General features: G+C 34.9%; 1 protein-coding gene across 1 annotated transcript in view; it reads right to left on the bottom strand.

Annotated features, from left to right (window-relative positions):
* Nucleotides 1–7074: 7074 nt before the first annotated feature.
* Nucleotides 7075–23244, bottom strand: part of LOC131057461 (1-aminocyclopropane-1-carboxylate oxidase-like) — a 28263-nt gene continuing 12093 nt past the window's right edge. Inside the window, exons 3-6 of the mRNA XM_059218783.1 lie at nucleotides 14960–15034; nucleotides 14262–14509; nucleotides 13665–14001; nucleotides 7075–7359 (exon numbers count right to left, since the gene is read on the bottom strand). Coding sequence (XP_059074766.1) covers nucleotides 7075–7359; nucleotides 13665–14001; nucleotides 14262–14509; nucleotides 14960–15034 — 945 coding nt within the window. The remainder of the gene's footprint in view (nucleotides 7360–13664; nucleotides 14002–14261; nucleotides 14510–14959; nucleotides 15035–23244) is intronic.

The following is a 23244-nucleotide window of genomic DNA, read 5'->3' as shown; positions in this document are numbered from 1 at the left end:
TAGGAATGATGGTTTGGGTCATGGACATGACTCAAATGTAGGGGAGTAAAATATAGCATGTTAGATTGTGATTGAAATGGAGTAAATGAATGACAAAGTCATAATAAATTTGAATACTGGCATAGTGCAATTCAATTTTTATGTGTGTGGTGGCATGAGTTTCCATGGATCATGTTCCTATTACTTATGGATTGATTTTTTTGATGACTCTAATAGTAAGTTTGATCCATGATCCTCAAGAATTATTGGTATCATGATCATGCAAACACATGAAATATGGATTCTATTGTACCTCAATTGTAAGTACACCATCAATTAAAGGGTTATCAACTCCTTCAAAGAATTTGTCTTTGAGGCAAGTGACTTGTACTAATCTAGCCATAGAATTGTTCCATAAATTTTATTGCAGGATATGATGTAATTTAAAAAAAAAATCTTACAACCATACCATATCACTTCATTAGTGTCCTTGTATCATTGGCTACAAAGTTGTGTGTTTGTGCATGTACCTATTTAGACCTTTGCATTCCTATGCCTTTCTTCATTTATCCCCCTGCATCCTCTTTTCATTTCACTTTATAATATATTCTCTATTGGTGAATATATTTGCCTTCCAAAAAGAAATTTTACAATCAACTCAATAAGCCCAAAATGAAATACAAATAGAAGCCAATAGTTGGAGAAGTTACCATTGAATTGACAACTTTCCTCTGAATTTAGAGGTACAACTCCCTCTTATGATGTAATTTGGGATTTTCCAAGGTATGCTTTTAACCAAAAAGCGGGAAAGGCTCACTAAATTAAAAAAAAAACCAGAAATAAAAATAAAAATATAGAACTCCTGATTGAGTCTCACTCTCATATCAATGTATGATGGGGATTAGAAGGAAAAATAATTCAGAGATCAGTAAATCTAAATATTATCATCGCCATTTGACATTCATGCAAATAAAAGAATCTTTTGATGGTAAACTAAAAATGAATGAAATAATCATTTTTAAAAATACGCTATCAAGAACTTGAAATAGGAATGCGTTCAACATAAGAGGAACATGCACAATCATCCATCACAACACAAAGTCTATTGATTTCAGAAAGCTACTTCATATATTCTCTTAGATTATGTTAAAAAATCATTGGCTGAAAACCACATTGAAAAAAAACTTATGTCTTTTTAATTAAGGAAAAATAATGCAAAATCTGTATTCCCTAAACCCCCCCAAAAAGGTCCCCCCTTTTTATAGTGTAGCATATATATATAAAGAAAAACTATAACTTCTTCTCAGAAATTAACGGTCTTGAAAATGACTATTTTCAAGATATCAAAGAAGAAGTTACTTTAACTAAACCCATGCTTAATCATACCTAACATGAACTATTAAAGACACCGCCTTTTTAATCATCATTGAGTTCCAGATTCCTTCCTACTGCGATCTCCAATTGTATGCTGGCATCAATCATTTCAGCTTTCTCTTCTTCTTCGGCCGGTACCACAATTGCCATGGCCAGTTCATGCTTGCCACTCATGCATTCACATGCTAAAATAATCAATTTGAAAAGGATGTCTTCTTGTGGATCATCCAGAGTATCATCTCCGGGTTGCGCCATAGGTTCAAAGCCATTTCCTAGGTATCTTGTTTTAATCACTCCCATATACGGGATTTAGAGATACAATAATCACTCTCTATAAACAAAGATTATAAATTTTGGTCTATCTTTCCTCTTGTTGTAAATTTGATGTTATTCATCTGTATTCAACATAGTTGGCTTGCTCTCTCCACGTGACTGCGCTTAATTGAGAAGCAATGTCAGTCTGTTTACTTTGTGGCCAATTCAATTCCGACTAGAAAAAGAAATCTGGCTAGTAATTGGAAGCACCATAGCTAATAAGAGAGACATCCATCATGACCTTGAATTTTTGGCATTCTCATTCCCTTAATTGAATTGCTGACTTATCAAGTAACTATTCTCTTGATTAACCTCTAAAGAAAGAAAATTGCAAGAGGGTCATCACCTTTCTTTTCAGAATAGGTGAAATTAAATTCCGTGATAGGGAATAATGAAATTCTTATTTGAACTTTGTGTTGACTCATCTGCACACTTGGATTAATTTCCTCATACATTATATACATCCACGCACCATACTTGCCAGTGGATCGCGAGTTCCCCAAATCTCCGACTAGCGGATCATGCAAACAATGCAAACAAAAGCAAAGAGCAATTGAGAAATCACTATTCTTAGGCACTTAAGAACTCCGGGTGCGGAACTTTAGAAAATCAAAACCTTTTGAAGTCAACAAATCGGCCATTTAGGAACACTGGAAGTTAAAAACTTTGAAAAGAAGGTCGATTTTGAGCAAGGACTTTCAATTTTAAATTTGGTCAAGCTCAAAAATAAGGTCAACATTTTCGTAAAGATATATGTGGATTCTCATTTTCCCTACAAGAGACACACATCCCCAATATTCTCCTAAATATATATATGGATTCTCATTTTCCCTATAAGAAACACACATCCCCAATTAGATCTAGTGTTGGTATAATACTTATATTTTAATTTCATACCTACAAATTATCCTGTCCCTGGTTTGACCCATCATAGATTACCAATATAAGAAACCATAAAAATCCATCTCAGTGGTCAAGTCATGTTCAATTTTATGCCTTCCAATAATAAAAATATTTGTGTCATTCCAATCTATTGGAAATTCTAGTTTCGAAGGTTTCTATTCATTTACTTTTCTTACTAGATTTTTAGAGTTTCTAGGCATGTGTGCACTTTATTTCAAATCTTTTTTGATATTTTCTTCCCACTTCCTTGTCTTCCCTCTCTCTTTGTACATATTTAGACCTTCTGTGTGCATTTTTTTCATTGTAAAAAGTACATTCCATCCTTTTCTTCTTGTGCCCTTTGATTTCGATAGAATTTCAAATTTGGCAATGCTAGTTTACACTTCTTGTACACATGCTTCTATATTCTATTTTTTCCCCCTCCCCAGTCTTGTATTAATTTTTTTACTTTTTGGGTTTATATTTCTTCTAACGCTAGATCTAAAAATTCAACATTCTACAAGTCATCATTTCCCCTTCCTCTCATCCATTATTCCTTACAGATTTTTTAGAATTCATGGTCATCTATGCAACTCATGTATGTGGTTCCTTATCTTTCTTCCCATAATCCCTACATTAATGCATTATTTATTCAATTATTATAGACTACAGACACAATTCGTGATATTCCATTTTGGTCTACCAGTATTTCCTTGCCCTAATTTTTATTTTCTACCTTCCTCCTCATTATTTGTTGATTTATAGAATGTTCAAGCACACATGATCTCCTATAATTAAGTTTTTGTTTTTATTTTGTTCTTCCTAATTAGCTCCTTTTTAAACTTGGATGTTCTCTATAAATTTATGCTCCCCATAAAGTGCATCCCAAATCCATCTTTTACTAATTCATATTTTATGGACCTTTCCCTCCTAGTAACTATAGTTGTAATGTGAACTCTAATCCTTGATCACTATTAATCTTATGGTTGTATAATTTTTCACCTCCCAAACACTTCATGTGTAAACATAACATTTAGTTCTACCTCAAGACTTTACCATTTGAACAATGAACTTTATTTATTCCTTTGCATGATCCAAGACATCAATAATGATCTCGAATGAACACTATAAGACATGGTTTATGTATAATGACATATGGTTGTTGATGCAAAGAGCATGGTTTATGAAGATGATGCAATCCAACATGGTAATCTACAAAAAAAGTTGAACACTCCTAAATTCTTACTCGACTTGCAAGATGATTCTATAAGGGCATATGCATGACTAAGAGATTTATAAAAGGGCATTAGTTGGTTTTGGGTGTTGATCTATAGTGGAGGTGTTCTCATTTTAATCTAGATTATTCTCTAGGGCATCAACCAAAGGTTCAATTTTAGTCTTTCATGTCAAATAGATGTTTCAATTCAATGAAAAGTATAAAGTACAAGGGGTTATTCATGGCACAAGAGCCTCCATAATCACCTAAGTTAGTTCACGAAATAGATATGATGGATTTAATTTTAAGGTCATACTTATTAGCTCAAGTGGTATTACAATATCTAATTGATTTGAAATTAGAGGTTATAAAATTTACAATGAAATATATTCAATTCAATCTTTGTAATATAATATATGGATTCATCTTGTTCAATTGTGGATTACTAAATATAATAATTTATTAATTATGCTCTTGATTACATGAAGTGACATGTTTGTTTAATCATAGATCCTATCTAACAATTCATGAATGCATTTTTAGTTTCCATATGCTTTTTAAACATGTTTGTATGTGAGAGTTTTGGTGCTTGACTCAATTTCCTATTATGACCAAGACACCAATCTATTGGTACTTTCCACCATCACCACATTTGATAGAATTGATAACTATCTTCTACTCTAGTTTTTTATATAGGTTTTTTCGTAAAATCATGATGGATCTTGTGATATCCTATCTATTTATATCTTCTTTGATTCAAATGAGGGTGGTTCCTATCTACATATGTAATATTCATATATGTTTTAAGGAGACTCATGTTGTGTGTGTTGGCAACAATGCAACAAATTGAGAGTAGGGGGGGAGTGGTCTGAATCAGTTTGCACAAAAACTTACTGCACCCTAAACCACAAATCGGATCTAATAATTAACAGTTTAAAGAATGAACCAACACCACATCAATAACATACATAACACCAAAATTTTTGACATGGAAAACCTGATTAAGGAAAAAAACACGATGGGAACCTACCCACAATGAGATAATACCCTGTTAGGAGTAAGAGAAATATTACAATGGGGAATGCACACGCATTCAGGCACACTTCCTAGAGCTCATTTCTCAAACAAGAAACCCAAAAGGGCTACAACCCTTACGGAAGGCTCACTGCCTTACATGAAGTCTCAATGACTTATGAAAGCATTCAAACAACAATCTAGATTACAATAATTATGAAAATAGCATCTCCATATGCCTGGGTATAGTTTTGGTTAAGCTCATTATCAAATCTTCTTTGCAACACACTTCTTCGCATAACTTCCTTGCTCCTGAATGATTGATACAATATTCATACATAGCATAATACCTCACAATGATTATTACATTCATTTATACAAGTCAAAAACCCATGAAATATAGATCGACTAAACCCTCAACACAAATAACAAAATAATAACCTCACACGCTATAACAATACATGTAGACCAAAACAAAGTTAGCTAAGACATAGTCTAGACCAAAACAACCACCGTAAATATGAAACACCTCCAATAATTATTCCTTGATCATCCGCAACATGCTACCACATCATAAATGTCGCATAACACAAATAACATCATCGAACAAGGAAAATCTTCAATAACACGCACAATAATCAATGCGGCCACCAATATGCACTAAACACGATCTAGAAAAATTCACAAGCAATGTGAATTGCACCACAACAACTGGAACAACTCAGATTACAAGAATCATCGCCATCTCTCTACCAGAGCTCAAGAACACCATCATAACTGACTGTCAACTTGAAAGACTTGCTTGTGTATTTCCAAATCATGAACCAATCAAACTGAGGACACACATCAACGTCCAAAATACATCCCACACATCCGCAACTAAAGATATTACAATTCTAGAGCAATACAGATCGCAAACTAGAATACCAAATAACATGAACAACTAAATAACACACTCAATACCAAACCTCATAACTTGATCAAATCATCATGTGAACCACTGAAACTCCTGCTGAATCAACTAAAGATAAGTATCTAGAAACCCATTAAACCGTAATGCCTCATCTACAATACGTAGGCTAAACGAACTCAGCCAACCTAAATGCAACACTGGAATACATAGAAGAATATGTTGACATCAATGACAACATACTATTCCAGCAAACTTCCCAACAATCTCTAACAGTGTGGTATTATTCATTTTACATCCTTGGTAGATATGTAATCTAGTGCTAAATCTACTTCACATGATTTATGTTGGGTCTACTCATGGCTTCCATAGGGCATGATTAGTCAATATCTATGTCACACATCTATATTATCTTGTTATGGCCTTGAGGATCACCCTCCTAGGTTTTGCAAAGCCTAAGGAAGAAGGGGATTTGTCCTAATCAATTGCATCAAAGTGCAAAACTACCCTCTCTTCATTTATGTGCCATTCTCTATGCCTAAGATATATTTCTTGCCTTGTCTATTTGTTCTAGAGGAGAGGGTCTGCAATTTTGAGAGCCAACAAACCTAACTCGCTTTTTACAAACCCATCACTATTCACTAGCTATTGTAAGACAATCAAACAAATGTTTCATGTGACATACTACTTACATCAAATTGTATAACTTAAAGACATTTATTGTGATCTTAAATACACATTATAGGAATGCAAGGATAATATAGAAGAATAATTAGACTATATGTCAACTATAAAAGGAAATAGAAGAATCAAATATGCATCATCAAATAGCTCATTTACATGTCTTGCACAACAATTGTTTCTTTCATATATACTTAAATTGCAGATTTTTAAACACAATCAAATACAACTCAAGACATGGAAAAAAACTAGATCATATTAGTGGTTTTCTTCTCCCTGCGTAGTCTTGCATTGTATCTTTAACGATAAAAAAGATTCCTGGCTATGCTTTTATTTCATCCTCATCGTTTAGTTTATTGCTGTCACTTCCCACATACAACATCAACCACCAACTTCAATAAAACGTCTGGAAAATGAGGTGTTGCAGACAAAATTTGCACAAGTATCCAATGCTCAGCAATGAATCTTAACTCACAACACACAACAGATTGGATGCCTTTTTCAATAAATCCAACACTTATCATCAAAGAGCAATCCTTTTTTCATTCCTTTCATCAATACTCTTACAACTCATTTCATTAGTCATTCTGCATCTATTAGATTCAATAGATTGACTTTATAAAGTCATTATTTTTTCATTAAGAAAATAACTTCTCACCTAACTAACCTAGCTACTAATTTATGAAGTGTAAACCTTACTCATTCAACAAGAAATTTGTTCATTCAACCTTCCCACTGCTTTGAAGCGGGGCTCTTTTTCTTCAAATTTTTGCTGAGAGTAAATCTTCATATAGTCCCCAAATGAATATTTTGGATAAGTAGATAATTCATGAGCAGCATTTCCATTGGATTGAGCTTGAGCAATGAGCTGAGGTGCAGGGCTGACCAGTGCATTGTATGAGGGATTATAGAAGGATGCCACTGATAACCGGTTTCCATCCTTTGTTGGAAGAATTCTATGCCATGCACTCTTATACTTGCTGATGCTCTGCAAAAAGGATTAGAAAATCTGTTTGATGGGATGAGTGACATTGGTGATGGTGGAGTTGTGAGCCTTGAGGGGGCAGTGGGGATAGTGCTTGATGGTGCTTTGATTATGAAAGGTATCCTCTTTGCAGTAGGTGGGCAAAATGGTTTGCTGGGTTTTCCTTTGAATCTGAGTTTAGGAAGGATCTCTTTTTCAAAGCCAAGGCCTGTATTACCTTTGGGCTTGAATTCTGGTAGTAGAGGTTCGTGTCGTCCTTGTTTGCAGTATCCCAAAGCACTCTGACCATCATATCCCATTCTTTGCATAATGAGGAGGCCTTTGCCATATTGTTCCGTAGGAAGTGTAACTTGCGGTTTGTCAGTGGTGATGGGATCTTTATAGATCCAGTCCGCCAGGTCCTCATCTTGTGTTTCTTCCTCTTGACTCTTTCCAAGGATGAAAGGCGTTAAGGCACATGCTGGCGTGATTAGTGGTTGCTGGAGCAACTGCTGTGGTTTACCATGTGTTCTAGGAGAAGTGGGCATTTGTCCCACACAAAAGAGCTGACTCAAGTTATATTCTCCAGGACCTTCCTCTGCTACTTTCATCTTTAGCTTTTCTTGCTTGGGCATAGGGGTGTTTGAACTGGCAAGAGAGGCGGGATTTATATATGATGTGGATGAAATGGCTTCTCTATTATTAGGAACGGTAATCTCTGGTTGATGGCTGATATTATGGCAAAATGCAAAGGGATTTGCATCGCCCAGGATTGTGATCTCGACCCCGTTATGTGGGAACTTGATACATTGATGGTAGGTAGATGGAACAGCTTGCATGGCATGTATCCAAGGTCTCCCTAATAATAGATTATATGGCAGAGGAAGGTCCAGAACCTGACAAATGATATGCTTTACCACAGGGCCCACTCGGATTGGTAGTACCACAGCTCCTTTGGATGAACGCTCTGCATCATCATAGGCTTTGATGGTGATCTTCTTATGAGGATCCACTGATTCTATTGCATATCCCAATGCTGTGACCAACTGTAGTGTGCAAATGTTTAGGCCTGCTCCATTATCGATCAAGACTCGCTTGATCCTGTGTTGGTTGACGAAGCCTTCAATGTGGAGTGAGGCGTTATGAGGTTGCTGGAAGGAAGAGTTGTCACTTTCAGAAAAAGTGAGACAAGGTGATGACTTTAGACTTCCAACCATGGCTTGAAATTGGTCCGTATTTAGATTTGCAGGGACTGACGCCTCTTGGAGTGCTTGATCCAAGATTGTTTTATGAGAGGGTGACAGATGCAAAAGCTCCAAAATGGATATAAGTGCAGGGGTTTTGTCTAATTGTTCCACAAGATTGTACTGCTTTGGGACGGAGGTGGTGCCTTGTGGAGCTGCCTTGATGGTGACCTTGCCACGACGTGTAACAACATTGCAATTTGAGGTGGGATTTTTGAAGGTGATAGTTGCAATTTGTTCACTGGCATCATACAGGTGATTGACAGTGTAATTATACGCAGCTTGCGTATAATCAGTGGTATCAGGACCTCGTCTGGACGTGGAAGGACCCCTTTGATCTTGTGATGGAAGTGGATTCTTGAACATCTGATGATCATTATTGGTTGTTTTTGGGTCATGCCCTTCAATTTCAATTTCTCGTTGCCTTGACCGTGATCGAGTTTGAGCCATTTTGTTTGCAAGTTTGTGTTGAAGTTGATTGAAGATGATGATGAGTTGTTTGATGAAGGATTGATGATTTTAGTGGATTGGTGGTATGTAGATCTCTAGCACTTTAAGGTAGATGCAACCGAAATTCCTTCTTTGAATTGCTTGTTTGTTTTGATAAGATTTGATGTGATAAGGTGTAGAGAAATCTGAGATGTGTTACAGATTTTGACTACCTAGCAATGAGAGGATTCACTCATGAACTAGTTTTAACCTGCGTAGATGTGTCTCTTAGGATGAGCTTATCCTAGATGTAGAAACAATCTAAAAAGTGATGTGATGTGTTTGATTTCAAGCAATATCTAAAAAGGAATCGTGGGACAAGAACCTCTTAATGTTTTGAGAGTTTTGGGATGGATTGATGATGAAGTGATGATGTATGAGTGGGATGATGGATGAAAATGTTTTCAACTTTCAATAAAAACTTTGTGTCACAAATGGGACAAACTCTATCTCTTCCCTTTCGGGTGTTGGTGGCACTTCTCGAGATGTGTTGTAGGTGATACAGATGTTGGAGAAAAAGTTAGGATTAATCTTTCCTCCTTGATTTTTGTGATAACTTAGAGCTCTATATTGCATAAAAGCTCTACGGTTCAGTGATTCTGAATCAAACTCGTTTGTTTTACCTTGAAGGTATAGACGCATGCGATGTAGAAAGACTCTATGTGAGACAAAGATTTGTCTATTGAGATAGAAGAATTTCCTCCTTTTGATTAAAGCCTTTGAGCTTAATGGTCTCCTTTTCAAGGTGATACTCTGATGACACTTCTTCTTTCGCAAGATGTGAAGAATGGTCATAAATTTTTGATTCTTTGTTTGTTTGTACCTTGTTTTTGATGTTTTTGGTTGTGTTGACAGATGTTGGATGAATACTTTGTTTTTGGGATTGATTTTCTGATTTTTCTTTGACAAGAAAACAAAGCAAGCACACAAACACAAGAATGTTGCCTCAAAAGGCACAAATGAGTATGGGTCTAGATCAACCCAATCCTTGGACTTGTTTTTGACCCTTCCTTTAGATGTATTTTAAGGTGTATTTCCAAAGCCTGAAGTCGGCTCAATTCGCACTAGGTCTGTAAAACGAACACACTTCAAACACTTTTTATCCCTAAGGTCAAATGGCCAGTTGTGATAAATTTAGCCCACATCTTGATATTTCTTCGACTTTGGTACTACATACCTTATGAATCCCGCCGTGGCAGGTAAGGATGTGATATACTAAGTCTTGCATGAGCATAACAAATAGATGATCCCTATGATGGGGGAGTCACCACTTTTATCAAGCCACAAGTGACTTTTCAAAAAGCTATATTTCTACTCAAGGAAATATGTATGGTGAGTATCTTGGGAGCAAAACCATCTATGCTCTTGCACTAAATTATATCTCAAATATCCTCGATCAATAGAACGGGTGGGCTACTACTTAAAGGTGTTTAGTCATGTTCGATGGCTTTGGACATAAGTTCATTCTGCAGTGACTCACTTAAGAGCCTTGTAACTGGTGGTGGGGCCCATTTGTCCTTTCGGCCAGTTACACTGTAGGAACAGCTATACCCAAGGCTACAGCTTTTGCTCTCACCTGATTTCTATAGCGGCTCGAAGGATTTACCGCTCGAGGTCGTTCCCAAGAGTATCGATCCCTTGGCAGGCCTCTCTTAAAAAGATAAAATTTTGAGTGTTACTAACACTTTTCTCTTGCACCTAGGACCACGAAAGCCAAGGGAGAGGATAGTGTGTGTTAGAAGTAGGACCACTCGACCAACTCTTTGCACAAGTGTGCCAAACACAAAATTCACTTGTTCCTTTTAATTTGTCATCGCAATGATTTTCTATCTATTTGGAGATGTTGCTCCAACAATCATGGTGTTCTTTTTAATTTTCAAAGGCAATTGTTGGAGTAAACTAGAATTTGAAAATCCTGGTCAACTTAATGAAAAACACGTTTGCATGAAGTAAAATTGCTTTAAAAATGAGACAAGTTGATTGTGAATTTTATTTGCACCAAAAATGGAAGTGTGGATTGTAAGTTGTATCTTGATGCAAGAAATAAAATTTGCCTTGTTGATTTTAAGCACCAAAACGAAGTTTGTTTCCTAACTTGCAAAAAAAATAAAGTTGTTTTTGTATAAGTTTGTGGTTCTTTTTACCTTGGAACAATGAAATTCTTTTTAAGAGCCCCAAACAAATGTGTGATTCTTTTTTTAAAAGCCCAAATTTGAAATGTGAAGTTAATTTTAAACCAAAATAAAAAGTGAATTCATTTTTAAAACCAACTTCAAAAACAAGTTAGTAAAAAATATAAATCTACTTTTTAATCTAATTTAAATCTGCACAAAAGAGAAAAATAGTTAGTAAAATCTGCCTATTTGGTGGGCTTCTACAAGCCTAATTTTTTTTTTTTTTGGTTACAAGGTGATTTGTACAACGTTTTGTTACAATAGCGCTAGTCTGCGTTTGAACAGAGGCACTATTTAACACAAACGCACTAAAAGAAAGGGAAAGACAGAGAAGGAAAAAGCACTGAAACAGGGTGAATAGCGCCAAAATAATGTCAAATGCACCAAAATAGTGTCAAAAGCGCAACCTGTGTGACATTTTCAACATTCAAACATGTTATTGGTTAAAAAAAAAAAAGTTGAACTTTTTGGTGTTTGGATTCACGTCGGGTTCACCAAATGATGCTCTGCAAAAAGGATTAGAAAATCTGTTTGATGGCAACACACACAAGAGCACAAGAAACAAACGTTAGTGTTAGCAACAAAAGATTATCCTAAACAGGCATATCAAGAGAGATATTAAGCATGAAATAGAAAGCATATAAACATAGAATGAAATAGCTAATCAAGATGCTCATAGTTGCTCCTCCCTTGTTCCTCTCCTCTCCAAGTCCCAAATGAGTGTAGCTCTCAGCTTTTAGCACTAGCCATGGATGCCATATGGAGATTCAAGATCGTTGAATATGATAAGCAAATACTATGCAAGAGTAGATAGTGATGCTATGAAAAAACTCTATGCTAATGCCAGTATAACAACAATACTCTAAAATGCTTCCCCCTTTTGCTTGAGGAGAAGGGTTCTATTTATAGAAGAAATAGGGAAATGAAGGGTTAAGATTGAGCAATCTTAACAAGGGTTAGGATTGAAAGTTGGGGATCCATGTGCACAATTGGCACCAATAAAATGGTGACAAGTTTCAACATAGGATTGGGTTGAGAGAAGAGGTTGGAGGCATTAAAGGCCTGAGAAGACCTCATGGTTATCTAGAAGGTAAGGGTCAAGTCTAAATTAAGATTACCCACTGGATTAAGAGTTAATCCAAGGATAAACCTTTGTGCAAATGTTTAAGAGATAATCATGGTCAAAGCATTAATGGCTTGATGAGACCTTTGGGTTGGGTAGAGGTTGAGTCAAAACAAATGTTTTAACCATGTGGGAGGGTTGAATTAACCATTAATGGTTATTGGAGACTTTGGGGATTAAGTGGTTGAAGGTTGGAAGCCTTCAATGGTTATCAAAGACTTTGAGCCATTTAGTGGTTGAAGGTTGAAAGCCTTTAATGGTTATCAAAGACTTTGAGCCATTTAGTGGTTGAAGGTTGAAAGCCTTCAATGGTTATCAAAGACTTTGAGGGTTAATTTGTTGAACACACAAAGCATTAATTGCTTTTCAAAGACTTTGGAGTCTTTGAGAAGTGACTCCAATTTGCTTAGGAATGTGACAATATTTAGGAGATGGATTAGGCTAATTAGGAAGGGTTTAGAAGAATCTAGAAGGGGTTTAGGCATACAAGTGGATTTTGTAGGAAAATGCAAGTGGGAGAAATTTTGGTATTTTCAATTAAAATAAAATCATTTATTTCAATTAAATGGTGTAATTTGCATTTGGATAAATATTCAAATAAATATTAATTTATTTAAATGAGAAAAATGAAGATAAAGCATTAAAATGCTTGAAGACTTTGAGGGAAACCATTAAAGGCTTGAAGAGTTTAAGGAAAACCATTAAAGTCTTAAGAAGACTATAGAAGGAAGCCATCAAGTTTGAAGACTTTAAAGCCATCAAGTTTGACTACTTTAAGGGAAACCATTAAAGGTTTCAAGTGGGTGAGGATAAATAGGATTTTAAATAAATAATTTATTTAAAATAGTTGTGCAACTTGTTTTTGTAGGAAAATACAAGTGGGTGGAGGATAAAGGTGATTTAAATAAATTATTTATTTAAAATAATTGTGCAACTTGCATTTGTAGGAAAATGCAAGTGGGTGGAGGATAAAGGTGATTTAAATAAATGATTTATTTATTTAAATGTGAGAGGTGGGATTTTGGGGGTTTTAAATAAATATTAATTTATTTAAATGTGAGAGAAGATTTAATTAAATAAATATGATTTATTTATTTAATTAATGGTCTGAATTTGGTTAAGTGAATTAAATCAAATAAATTGAATAATTTATTTAATTAATAGGAGAATAGGGTTAAGATGAATTAATTAAATATTAATTTAATTAATTATTAATTGATGGTTAAATAATCAAATAAATACTAAGTATTCATTTAATCAAGTGGACAGATTTATGTGACTACACTTGCCATTGCTCACTGCTTGTATCGGATCACCTATGTTCACAACTATTGAGTATTGCATAGGTTGCACATCAATCCAATTACCATTGTTAAGCACTTGAAGGCCAGGAACCTCATCATCTTGGTACAAAAGAATGAGCCCACCTGCATCTGTATGAGCACGGATGCCCTTTATCAGATCTGGCCTAGGGCAGGGAGGATAATGGCTCACCTTGGTGCCAAAGAATGGCTTTTCTTCCCCTGCAAATGCCCTTTTCAGATATCCTTTCTCTAGCCCCAAACTTTCACTTATTATTTCCAACAGTTTCTCTGTCAGATTGAATATTTGGTTACGGAACTCCTCAATTATCTCCCTGTATAAAATGCAAATGATAATGTGTTATATTTTTTTTATTTGACTCGAATCAAACTTCTTGACCCTTCAATGATAATGTTTACCTTCATACAAATAACATCTCAAACAATCTTAGAATTTGAGAAACAATGTCAAAATTTAAGAATTGTAATGTTTATTCTGATTCTACTATTCCACATTACAGGAAATATATAGAAAGATCAAATAAAATGATGTGCAGCAGTATATTTTAGTATTGATTGAACATTGTACACGTACTTGAAATCTTTGGGCTCTGAAGGCCAAGAATTTGTGTCTCGCATCTCATGCACTTGAAAAACATCCTCCCAATCCATATTCTCAATCTTCTCAAGATTATTTCCCTTTGCTTCAGCTTCAATGGCTTTGTTCAGTGCCCTTACTGGTGAAGAATTGTTGAAGTTTTGTTCTCTGTTAATCTTATATTGCTGTGAACATACCTCCTTCACACGGTCCAGAAGACCATGGTCAATGCCATGGTTTGTAATCTGAAAAATTAAAGACACTTTTACCGTTAATCAGTCACAAATTTCAAATTTCCAAACAAAGCATATCAGTCAACCCATGATATGTATTGTCATTGAAGACCCTATCAATCAAAATTAAATTAATTTTTTTTATAATATAACAAAATCAATTAGAACACTCAATTGACAGTTGACCCATCTTTTTAATTGTAAGATGGGTTCAGCTCGCTATCTTACAATCATTTTATTTTTATATGTTATAATCTTATTGTTTCTTAATCAGAACTTGTTTTATTTATATAATCAAAACAAAAGTAAGATTATAACAAACAATAGTAAGATACGTATAAGAAAATGATCCCAACACTAACCAAAATTCCTTCAAAACATGTTTTACTTCTACAATCGAAACAACTGACCCATTTTTTTTCTATTTCTAGTGTAACCCAGATGAAAAGCAAGCATATATACCAGAAAAAATCCAGGAGACACACAAGCCTGTGCAATTTGAGCCATAATGGCCTTCCTATCTCCTCCATCAATGTTCTTTACATCAATCACTCACCAAGAATTCAAAGTCATTTGCAGATTCAATTCACGTGTGAGAATACTTTCCCACCACGTTTCTTCGAAATGATGCATATCCACAGTGTCTTGCCAACATTTCCATCTGGTCTTTTGACTAAAGTTTCACGTTTCGTCTTCAATTCAAATCACGCCTTAATTTTCTACAACTAAATCTAATTGTTGTTTGATTAGGATTCATTTTAGTTTGAAAAAATAGAGAAATAAACACATTCTTCAAATATAATGATGATTGAGGATATTTTGTGTTGCATTCATTTGTTTTCCGTCTGAGAGGGACATGATCTGTCTGTGACACAATTTAAGTTTCTTTCTATGAGCAACTTAAGCTTTCGTTTTTCACGTGCCCGGTTATTTCCTTTTGATCCAAAATTTATTAATGATCTGTCTGTGACTCTGACAGCGAAATTTCTTTCTCTCAGCACGTTAAGCTTTCGTTTTTCACGTTTTATTTGGGTTATTTCGATCGTCTCACAATTTTGTTTTGCCTCTTTAATAGAGCGAAATTTCGTTTGAATTTCTATCGAAAAAGGCACGAAGTTGCTAACAAAGTGTTGCCAAGCATTAAACTTTGTGATATGTTTCATCAAGTTAAATTTAAAGAGAGTGCGTTGTTTTTGTGATATGTTTCGTCAAGCATTAAATTTAGAGAGTGCTTTGTTCTTCAAACTTTATGATATTAAGGATAGGGAAACTTTGTGCATTAAATTTAATAGAGAGATTATATATAGAAACACGATGATATATTTTATAAGTATTAAATTTCGAGAGATTTTTGTTCTTATGTTATCTTTTATGACATTAAGTAATCGAGAGAGCATTAATTATATGTTTGAGATCATATTGTAATATATCAAGGATAGAGAAATTTTTTTGATATTTTTTTTAATATAAAAGAAAAAAATCATTTCATCCGCAAGAATTGTTGTAGCAATTTTATTCACATGAAAAGAATTTGTGAAACTAATGAATAGGTGGCAAATGTTTGTGAATATAGACATACAAGATTCATATAAACGGGTGGTATGTGCTTGTAGAGGTAGATGAATGAGATTTGTTCAATTATCTTACATAGATATGGATGTCATGATAGTCGTGGATACACCAAGTCAACTTGCTTTCTCTCATAGAAATGTGAACTACTATAAACGATAACCAGTCCTTTGAGAGCTTAGATTCCTACCCTCAACTTAAATTAATATAGAAGTTACAATGACCTTCAAGTTTACCTAATTAATTATAAAAAAATAATATTTCAATGATTGGAGGATTGAGTTATATTCTCAAGACTTTAAGAACAAATAGTCTAAACCACACAGGTCTTTTGGATATTCTGATTAGCTCTTTCTCTAGAATGTCTACATGGAGCACAAATGATAGCAGGGTGCGCTAGCATCTTGTGCAGATAGAGAAATGTGTTTGTTCATAAAGAAGAACAAAATGGTATTTATAGAGTCCAACGTCCAATAAATGCTAAAATGTGATTAACAAACGAGATTAAAAAATTATAACACTTGAAAGAAATATATTAAATGAAACTAAACTTTAAAATGACAATGAAGAGGAGAGATATCACCATAGACATAAAACAACTTCAAGAACCATCACCAAACAACTTCTTCTTTGATACCTATACACCGAAGACCAAAGATTTTTTTTTGGGTTGCTATATAGGGACTTTCCATAGTCAAATCCTCATTTTGGTGTTTCCATCTCCACAAATGGCAAGGACAGATAAAAAGATAATAGATATATAATCGAAATAAATAATATTTTATTGAATGCAAAAATAAGACAATATGCTAAGATTACCACTTCGTTGGAGAGAGAGAGAGAGAGAGAGAGAGAGAGAGAGAGAGAGAGAGAGAGAGAGAGAGAGAGAGAGAGAGAGAGAGAGAGAGAGAGAGAGAGAGAGAGAGAGAGAGAGAGAGAACACCCTACAACATATAATTTATTTCACACAAACATCGTTAGAAAGCAACAATAGCGTTCAAAACCCATGTGAAGTGTTCTTCAATACAACCAATGGAGCTTTTCAAACTACTATGTGAGAGAGAAAATAAAAGCTGCATAAAATATGGTGTGAGCAAGTGAGAACATTTATTGTTATGGATGAGAAAATATCCAAAATTACAAGAATGTTGTTCAAAGTGCGAGAGAGTAAAGTTCAAATTTGAATGCTAGAGGCAAAAGGAAGGTTCAAAAGTCCAAAATAATAAGTTTGGAGGATTCTTGGTAATGGTGTAATGTCTTAATGGCTATTGCATTGTCATGGGTTTTCATGGCATTCCAGCACATCATGGCATGTGTGAATGTGACACATTCATCTTTGTGAAAACTATACCTAAAGATTGGGAAATTAGGTATGCTTGAAAGATGGAGATGTTTTAGACTACCATTAAGCGTGATGAGCATAATTGTCTTAAATTTAAATAAAGGGAAAGCATATGTGATGTGAAATTGTATAGGATGAAATTTATGACATTACATCGATGTACTATTAAATTTATATGTCGCATTGCAAGATCTAAAAATTATTCAATGTTTTAGGCTATCTATAATTATAGGTTTCACATATAACTTGAATGTGGGCTGTGTATACCCATACATATTTTATTGTGTATATAGATTCTATTTGCGTGGCCTTGTTTGGTCACCTGGTTCCTTGGTTTGGTTATCATTATGAGGCAAGCATATGGTGTTTCTCGATACATTTATATTTTGAAACTCAAAATTGTTGGTTATATGGTATAGATAGATGACTTGGTGGGAATTTAATGCAGCTACATTTTTTTGGTGATAATTTTTTCATGGACATTCATCAAGTACCCTTGGGGATTTTGGTCCAAGACATGATTGTTTTGTATATGCATTATTAGTGAGGTTGGGTTAATTCTTAACTAAAGATAGCAACACATTTTATTTGTTGGAAGATCGTGGTTTCATTTTCCAATTGGAAGCTCTTGATGTTATGTTTGAGTTGTTTTATTGGTCAAGGTCATGTATGACATTCAATCAAGAGATATTTACTATGGTGTCATTAATAGATTGCTTGTGTTGTTTGACAATGATGATGGTGGTCTATCTTCCTAGTTTAGATATTGTAGTTTTACTTTACCCTTTGGGAGCTCTTGATGTTGATTTCTTTGATTGTTTTGGGAGCATAAATGATCTTCATATATGATATGCTAATCATAATTCTATGTGTACCTTAATATTAGATTTAATGGAAGCTTTTGTTAGTGATATGGAATCATCATTTGGAAATGGCTGATCTTCTATAATGGCTTTTAGTATCATGGAGGAGCTCTCTTATCTTGTTTAATATGTCTAGTGATATTGCATTGACATCACCAAAGATGGATTTCTTCATATTTTTTGGAGATGTTGACACATTGGTATTATGGAGTACTCTTGGAGTCTTTATTTGAGATGTTGGTTTATGATTTTTTGGTTTGATTAATGATCATTAATCTAGAGGATCTATGTTATTATTCCATGGTGGACTATTAATTACACATTTTCTAGTTAGAGTATAGTCTTTCATTAGAGGTTTGTTGGCATGATATGGTTGGGTGTTATTTTAAATTTGGTTGTGGCTAGGAGATCTCTTGTTCTTGGAGATCACGTGTTGAGATGGTTACTTTTTTATGAGGTTTCACTAAGAAGATTAAGGAGGCTACACTTGGGTTGGAAGTGAGTTCATAATGAACCTATTAAGGATATTATTGTTGGAGTTCAATGTGGTGGCTTGCGTATCTTGTAGGTGAAATATCATTTCCCACTCTTGGCCCTCTCGATGATATATCATCTAATAGGTATTGCACATATTTGTTTTAAATGCATTATGTTTTTGTAAATGATGTTCAATTTTCCATTCAATATGCAAGTTATATTCTAGTTGATATTATCTTGTACTATGTATTATCTATTTATATTATAAATCTATCTTCTTTTGTATGGCAGGTGAGAGGAGCATTTATTGATTTCGATGTCCTTTCTCACAAATGCCATTTGATATATAAATGCAAGCTGGGTACGATCAAGCAATTCCTTGACCGGTCATGTATTTTAGACATGACCGATCAAGACATTACTTGATCGTGCCCCTTTGCTAATCGCAGTAATAACAAACGGTGTATGTTTAACAACCGATACCCATCGGTGTATGTTTATCTTAACAAATGATACCAATTGGTGTATGCTTAACTTCATAGCCCAATACCAATCGGTGCGTATTTACCTTGCCACCCGATATTAATCGGTGCATACATAACCCGATATCAATCGGTGCAAGCTTATATTGACACCCGATACTAATCGATGTTTGGTTGATCCGATAATCATTTGTTTACTATTAAATATGTTAATTGATATAAATTGGATTGCATTTGTTAGTCCAATTTAATAATCAGTGAACACAAATAATGTAACTGATATTAAATCGGGATTCTATGCTATAGGATGATTATCGATAGTTAAGCATTTAATCGAACTAAGTAGATTGATCATATACAAATAAAGAATGGTTATCAAATGAAGGATTAATAGCTTGAAGTTTTTCATCATAATTATCGATAAGATAAATGATTGAATGAGAGACTTCATTCATCTCTCATTCAATCATTTATCTTACTGAAGCTATCATGCATTAACACTCCCTCTTAGCTAGGTAAGATAAATGCAAACAATATATCAAGCATCATAATTCAAATGATAGTTAGCATTATTTACACAATGTGACTCTCTAGAAAATCATATCACCTAATCACATGATATGAAGTATCACCTAAACACGTGATACAAATGTCCATCACGTCAATCTTGTGATGACAGGATATCACCTAAGCATGTGATATCAGTATTGCCTAAACACGCAATACTTAAGGATAATCATATGAGAAAGATTAAGTTCCCATCTTATCCAAGTTGTGATATGTGCACTAACACCTTATACAAATTTTTTACCACAACACAATCATGGCACATCCATGACACACCAGAGATCCAACATGATACATGGTTTGGACATCATAAGATCGTCACCTTATAATGTCTTCATACAAGTGTTCATTATCTTGAGAGATCATCACCTCTTAGATATGAACCTAGGGGATAAAATCCAAAATGTCCTATCATGACAAAGAAGTTTACACATTAAACATCTTATTGATATGCAAATACAGATTTACAAAGCGAATTACCTTTCTATCATACCTAAACCTTTTCTGAAGTGATCAACCTTCACTCTGGAAAGAGGTTGGGTCAGAATATCTACAGTTTGATCTCCTGTACAAACACATTCTAATTGGATCACATTCATGTCTACCATATCTCGCACATAGTGGTATGGAATCTCAATATGCTTGGATCTGTCATGGAACATTAGATTTATTGAAAGTTTTATGAAGCTCTAATTGTCACAACGTATAATAGTGGGTTTCATAGGCTCTCCAAACAACCCCACAAGAATCTTCCTAAGCCAGACTGCTTCTCGGGCAGCCATAGAAGCTGTAATGTATTTGGCCTCAGTGGAGCTTTGAGCTACAGAAGACTGCTTCCTGTTGATCCAAGATATCATAGCTGATCCTAGATTGAAGCAACACCCTGAAGTGCTTTTTCTGTCAGTCACACTTCCAGCCCAATCTGAATCTGTAAATCCATGTAGGTCTATATCAACTTTCTCATATTTGAGACCAAGGTTTAGGGTACCTTGTAGGTATCTCATAATGTGTTTTACTACAACCAAGTGTATCTCCTTAGGTTCACACATAAATTGACTTAGAGAATTAACTGCATAATATATATCTGGCCTTGTATTTACCAGGTACATCAGAGATCCAATCATCTGTATGTATTGAGTAGGGTCAGTGGGTTGTGACTTTGCTGCTACTTCTGTAAGTTTATGTAAATTGGTTTCCATAGGAGAGGTCATAGGCCTACAGTTTAGCATTTTGAATCTCTTCAAAATTTCCAAGGTATACTTTCCTTGGTTGAGTATAATGTTGTCAGAATTCTGCCATACTTCCAATCCTAGGAAGTAATGAAGGAGTCCCAAGTCCTTCATATCAAATTCTTTGGATAGATCTTTCTTGCATTGATCTAAAAGGTGATCATTTCCTGTGATTAATAAGTCATCAACATATAAAATCAATATTAGCATATCACCTTTATTTCTTTTGTAGTAGAGATTAGGATCTGCATCATTCTTAGAGAAGCCTAGTATAAATTTCAAACCATTCAGGTTGCTCTAGGTAGACTTCTTCTGAGACCTCATCATTTAGAAATGTTGTCTTAACATCCATCTGGTTTACCTTCCACCCCTTTGCTGCTGCAATTCCTAATACAACTCTTACTAATGTATACCTGGCAACAAGTGCAAAAGTTTCTTCATAATCTATTCCTTCCCTTTGTGAGAACCCTCTAGCTACAAATCCGGCCTTGTGTTTTTCAATACTGCCATCTGCAACATGTTTGATCTTGAACAACCATTTAGATGAAACAACTGATTTCTTAGTTGGCCTAGGAACAATCTCCCAAACATCTTTTTTCATAATGGACTGATACTCTTTAGACATGGCATCCTTCCATACTTGATGTTCAAGTGAATCTGGTACATTGTTTGGTTCGTCTTTAGAGAGATCATTCATAAGGGCAACATAGCTAGTGAATTTATTAGGCCTTTTGCTTTCCTTGAAGGTTCCTGAAGGAGCAACAAACTTTTGAGCTTCTGCTAAAGTCTTGGTGGCCCATAGTGGTCTTTTCTTGAGGTTTTATCTAGGTGGATTTTGAGTTTCACCTATAGTTTCCTCAGGATTCTCCCTTTGAAGCTCAGGAGTAGGATATTCATCTATGCTAGGGGTAGGGATATAGACTTCAGGCTCTAGTGAGCTTTGGGCTCTTTTGAAGGCTAAGTCTTCTTCAAAGATCACATCCCTACTTAGTTCAATATTCTTTTGACCAGGTATATAGATCCTGTAGGCTTTGGAGTTTTCACTATATCCTACAAGAATTCCCCTTTTTCCAGAAGGCTCTAATTTTAATCTTTTCTCCCTAGGTACATGAATATAGACAGGGCATCCAAATATCCTAAGATGGCTGATATCTGGTTTTGATTTAGTAAATACTTCCTTAGGGGTCTTATCTTCAAGATGAGAGCGAGGACATCTATTTTGAATATATACAACAGTGCTAGTTGCTTCTACCCAAAGATTGACATTTAGATTCTGATCAAGAATCATAGCTTTGGCAGCTTCAACTATTTTCCTATTTTTCCTCTCAGCTACCCCAGTTTGTTGAGGGTTATAAGGTATTGTTAACTCCCTCTTAATCCCTGAATTTTTACAAAACTCTTTAAATAATTCTGATTTGTATTCCCCCCATTATCAGTTCTTAGGGTTTTAACTTTATTCCCTGAGTAGTTCTTTGTTAATGATTTGAATTCTTTAAACCTATTAAGGATATCTTCTGATTCTTTACATTTCAGAAAGTAGATCCAAGTTTTCCTAGAGTAGTCATCAACAAATATTACATAATACAAAAATCCCCCCAAAGAAGGTACGGACATGGGTCCACATACATCATAATGAACTAACTCTAAAATTTTACTTGTTTTCCTAGTACTATTTTGAAAAGCACCCTTAGTATTTTTACCTAGGGCACATCCTTTGCACAACCCTGAATGATATTGCTTTAACTTAGGTAGACCTGTGACAAGGTCTCCCATTGATGATAAAGCTCTAAAATTTAGGTGGCCTAGTCTTCTATGCCAGACTTCATTAGGATCTATAGTCTCATGAATTAGGGCTAAGTTGGGCTCTGTGCATAGCTCATACAAGTAGCCTTGTCTTTGACCAATAGTTTTAGCTTTCTTGATGGATGAATTCTTTGGCCAAGCCAACACTCTGTTGTCCATGAAGGTCACTCTATATCCATTGTCCTCCAGTGCTAATATTGAGACTAGGTTTCTCTTGATGCCTGGAACATATAGCACTCCCTTAAGTTGTAATGATACACCTGACTTTAGTTTGATGGTGCAGGTTCCAACTCCTTTGACTGGATGTGTGGAGTCATCTCCGATAGTTACTTCTTCATCATTCTCCACTTTCATGGAGTCTAGCACTTCTCTGAATCCTGTAATGTGTCTGGATGAGCCATTGTCGATCACCCAG

The sequence above is a fragment of the Cryptomeria japonica genome, chromosome 4, assembly GCF_030272615.1.
Source record: "Cryptomeria japonica chromosome 4, Sugi_1.0, whole genome shotgun sequence".
NCBI lineage: Eukaryota > Viridiplantae > Streptophyta > Pinopsida > Cupressales > Cupressaceae > Cryptomeria > Cryptomeria japonica.
This window is presented reverse-complemented; position numbering and strand designations above follow the sequence as displayed.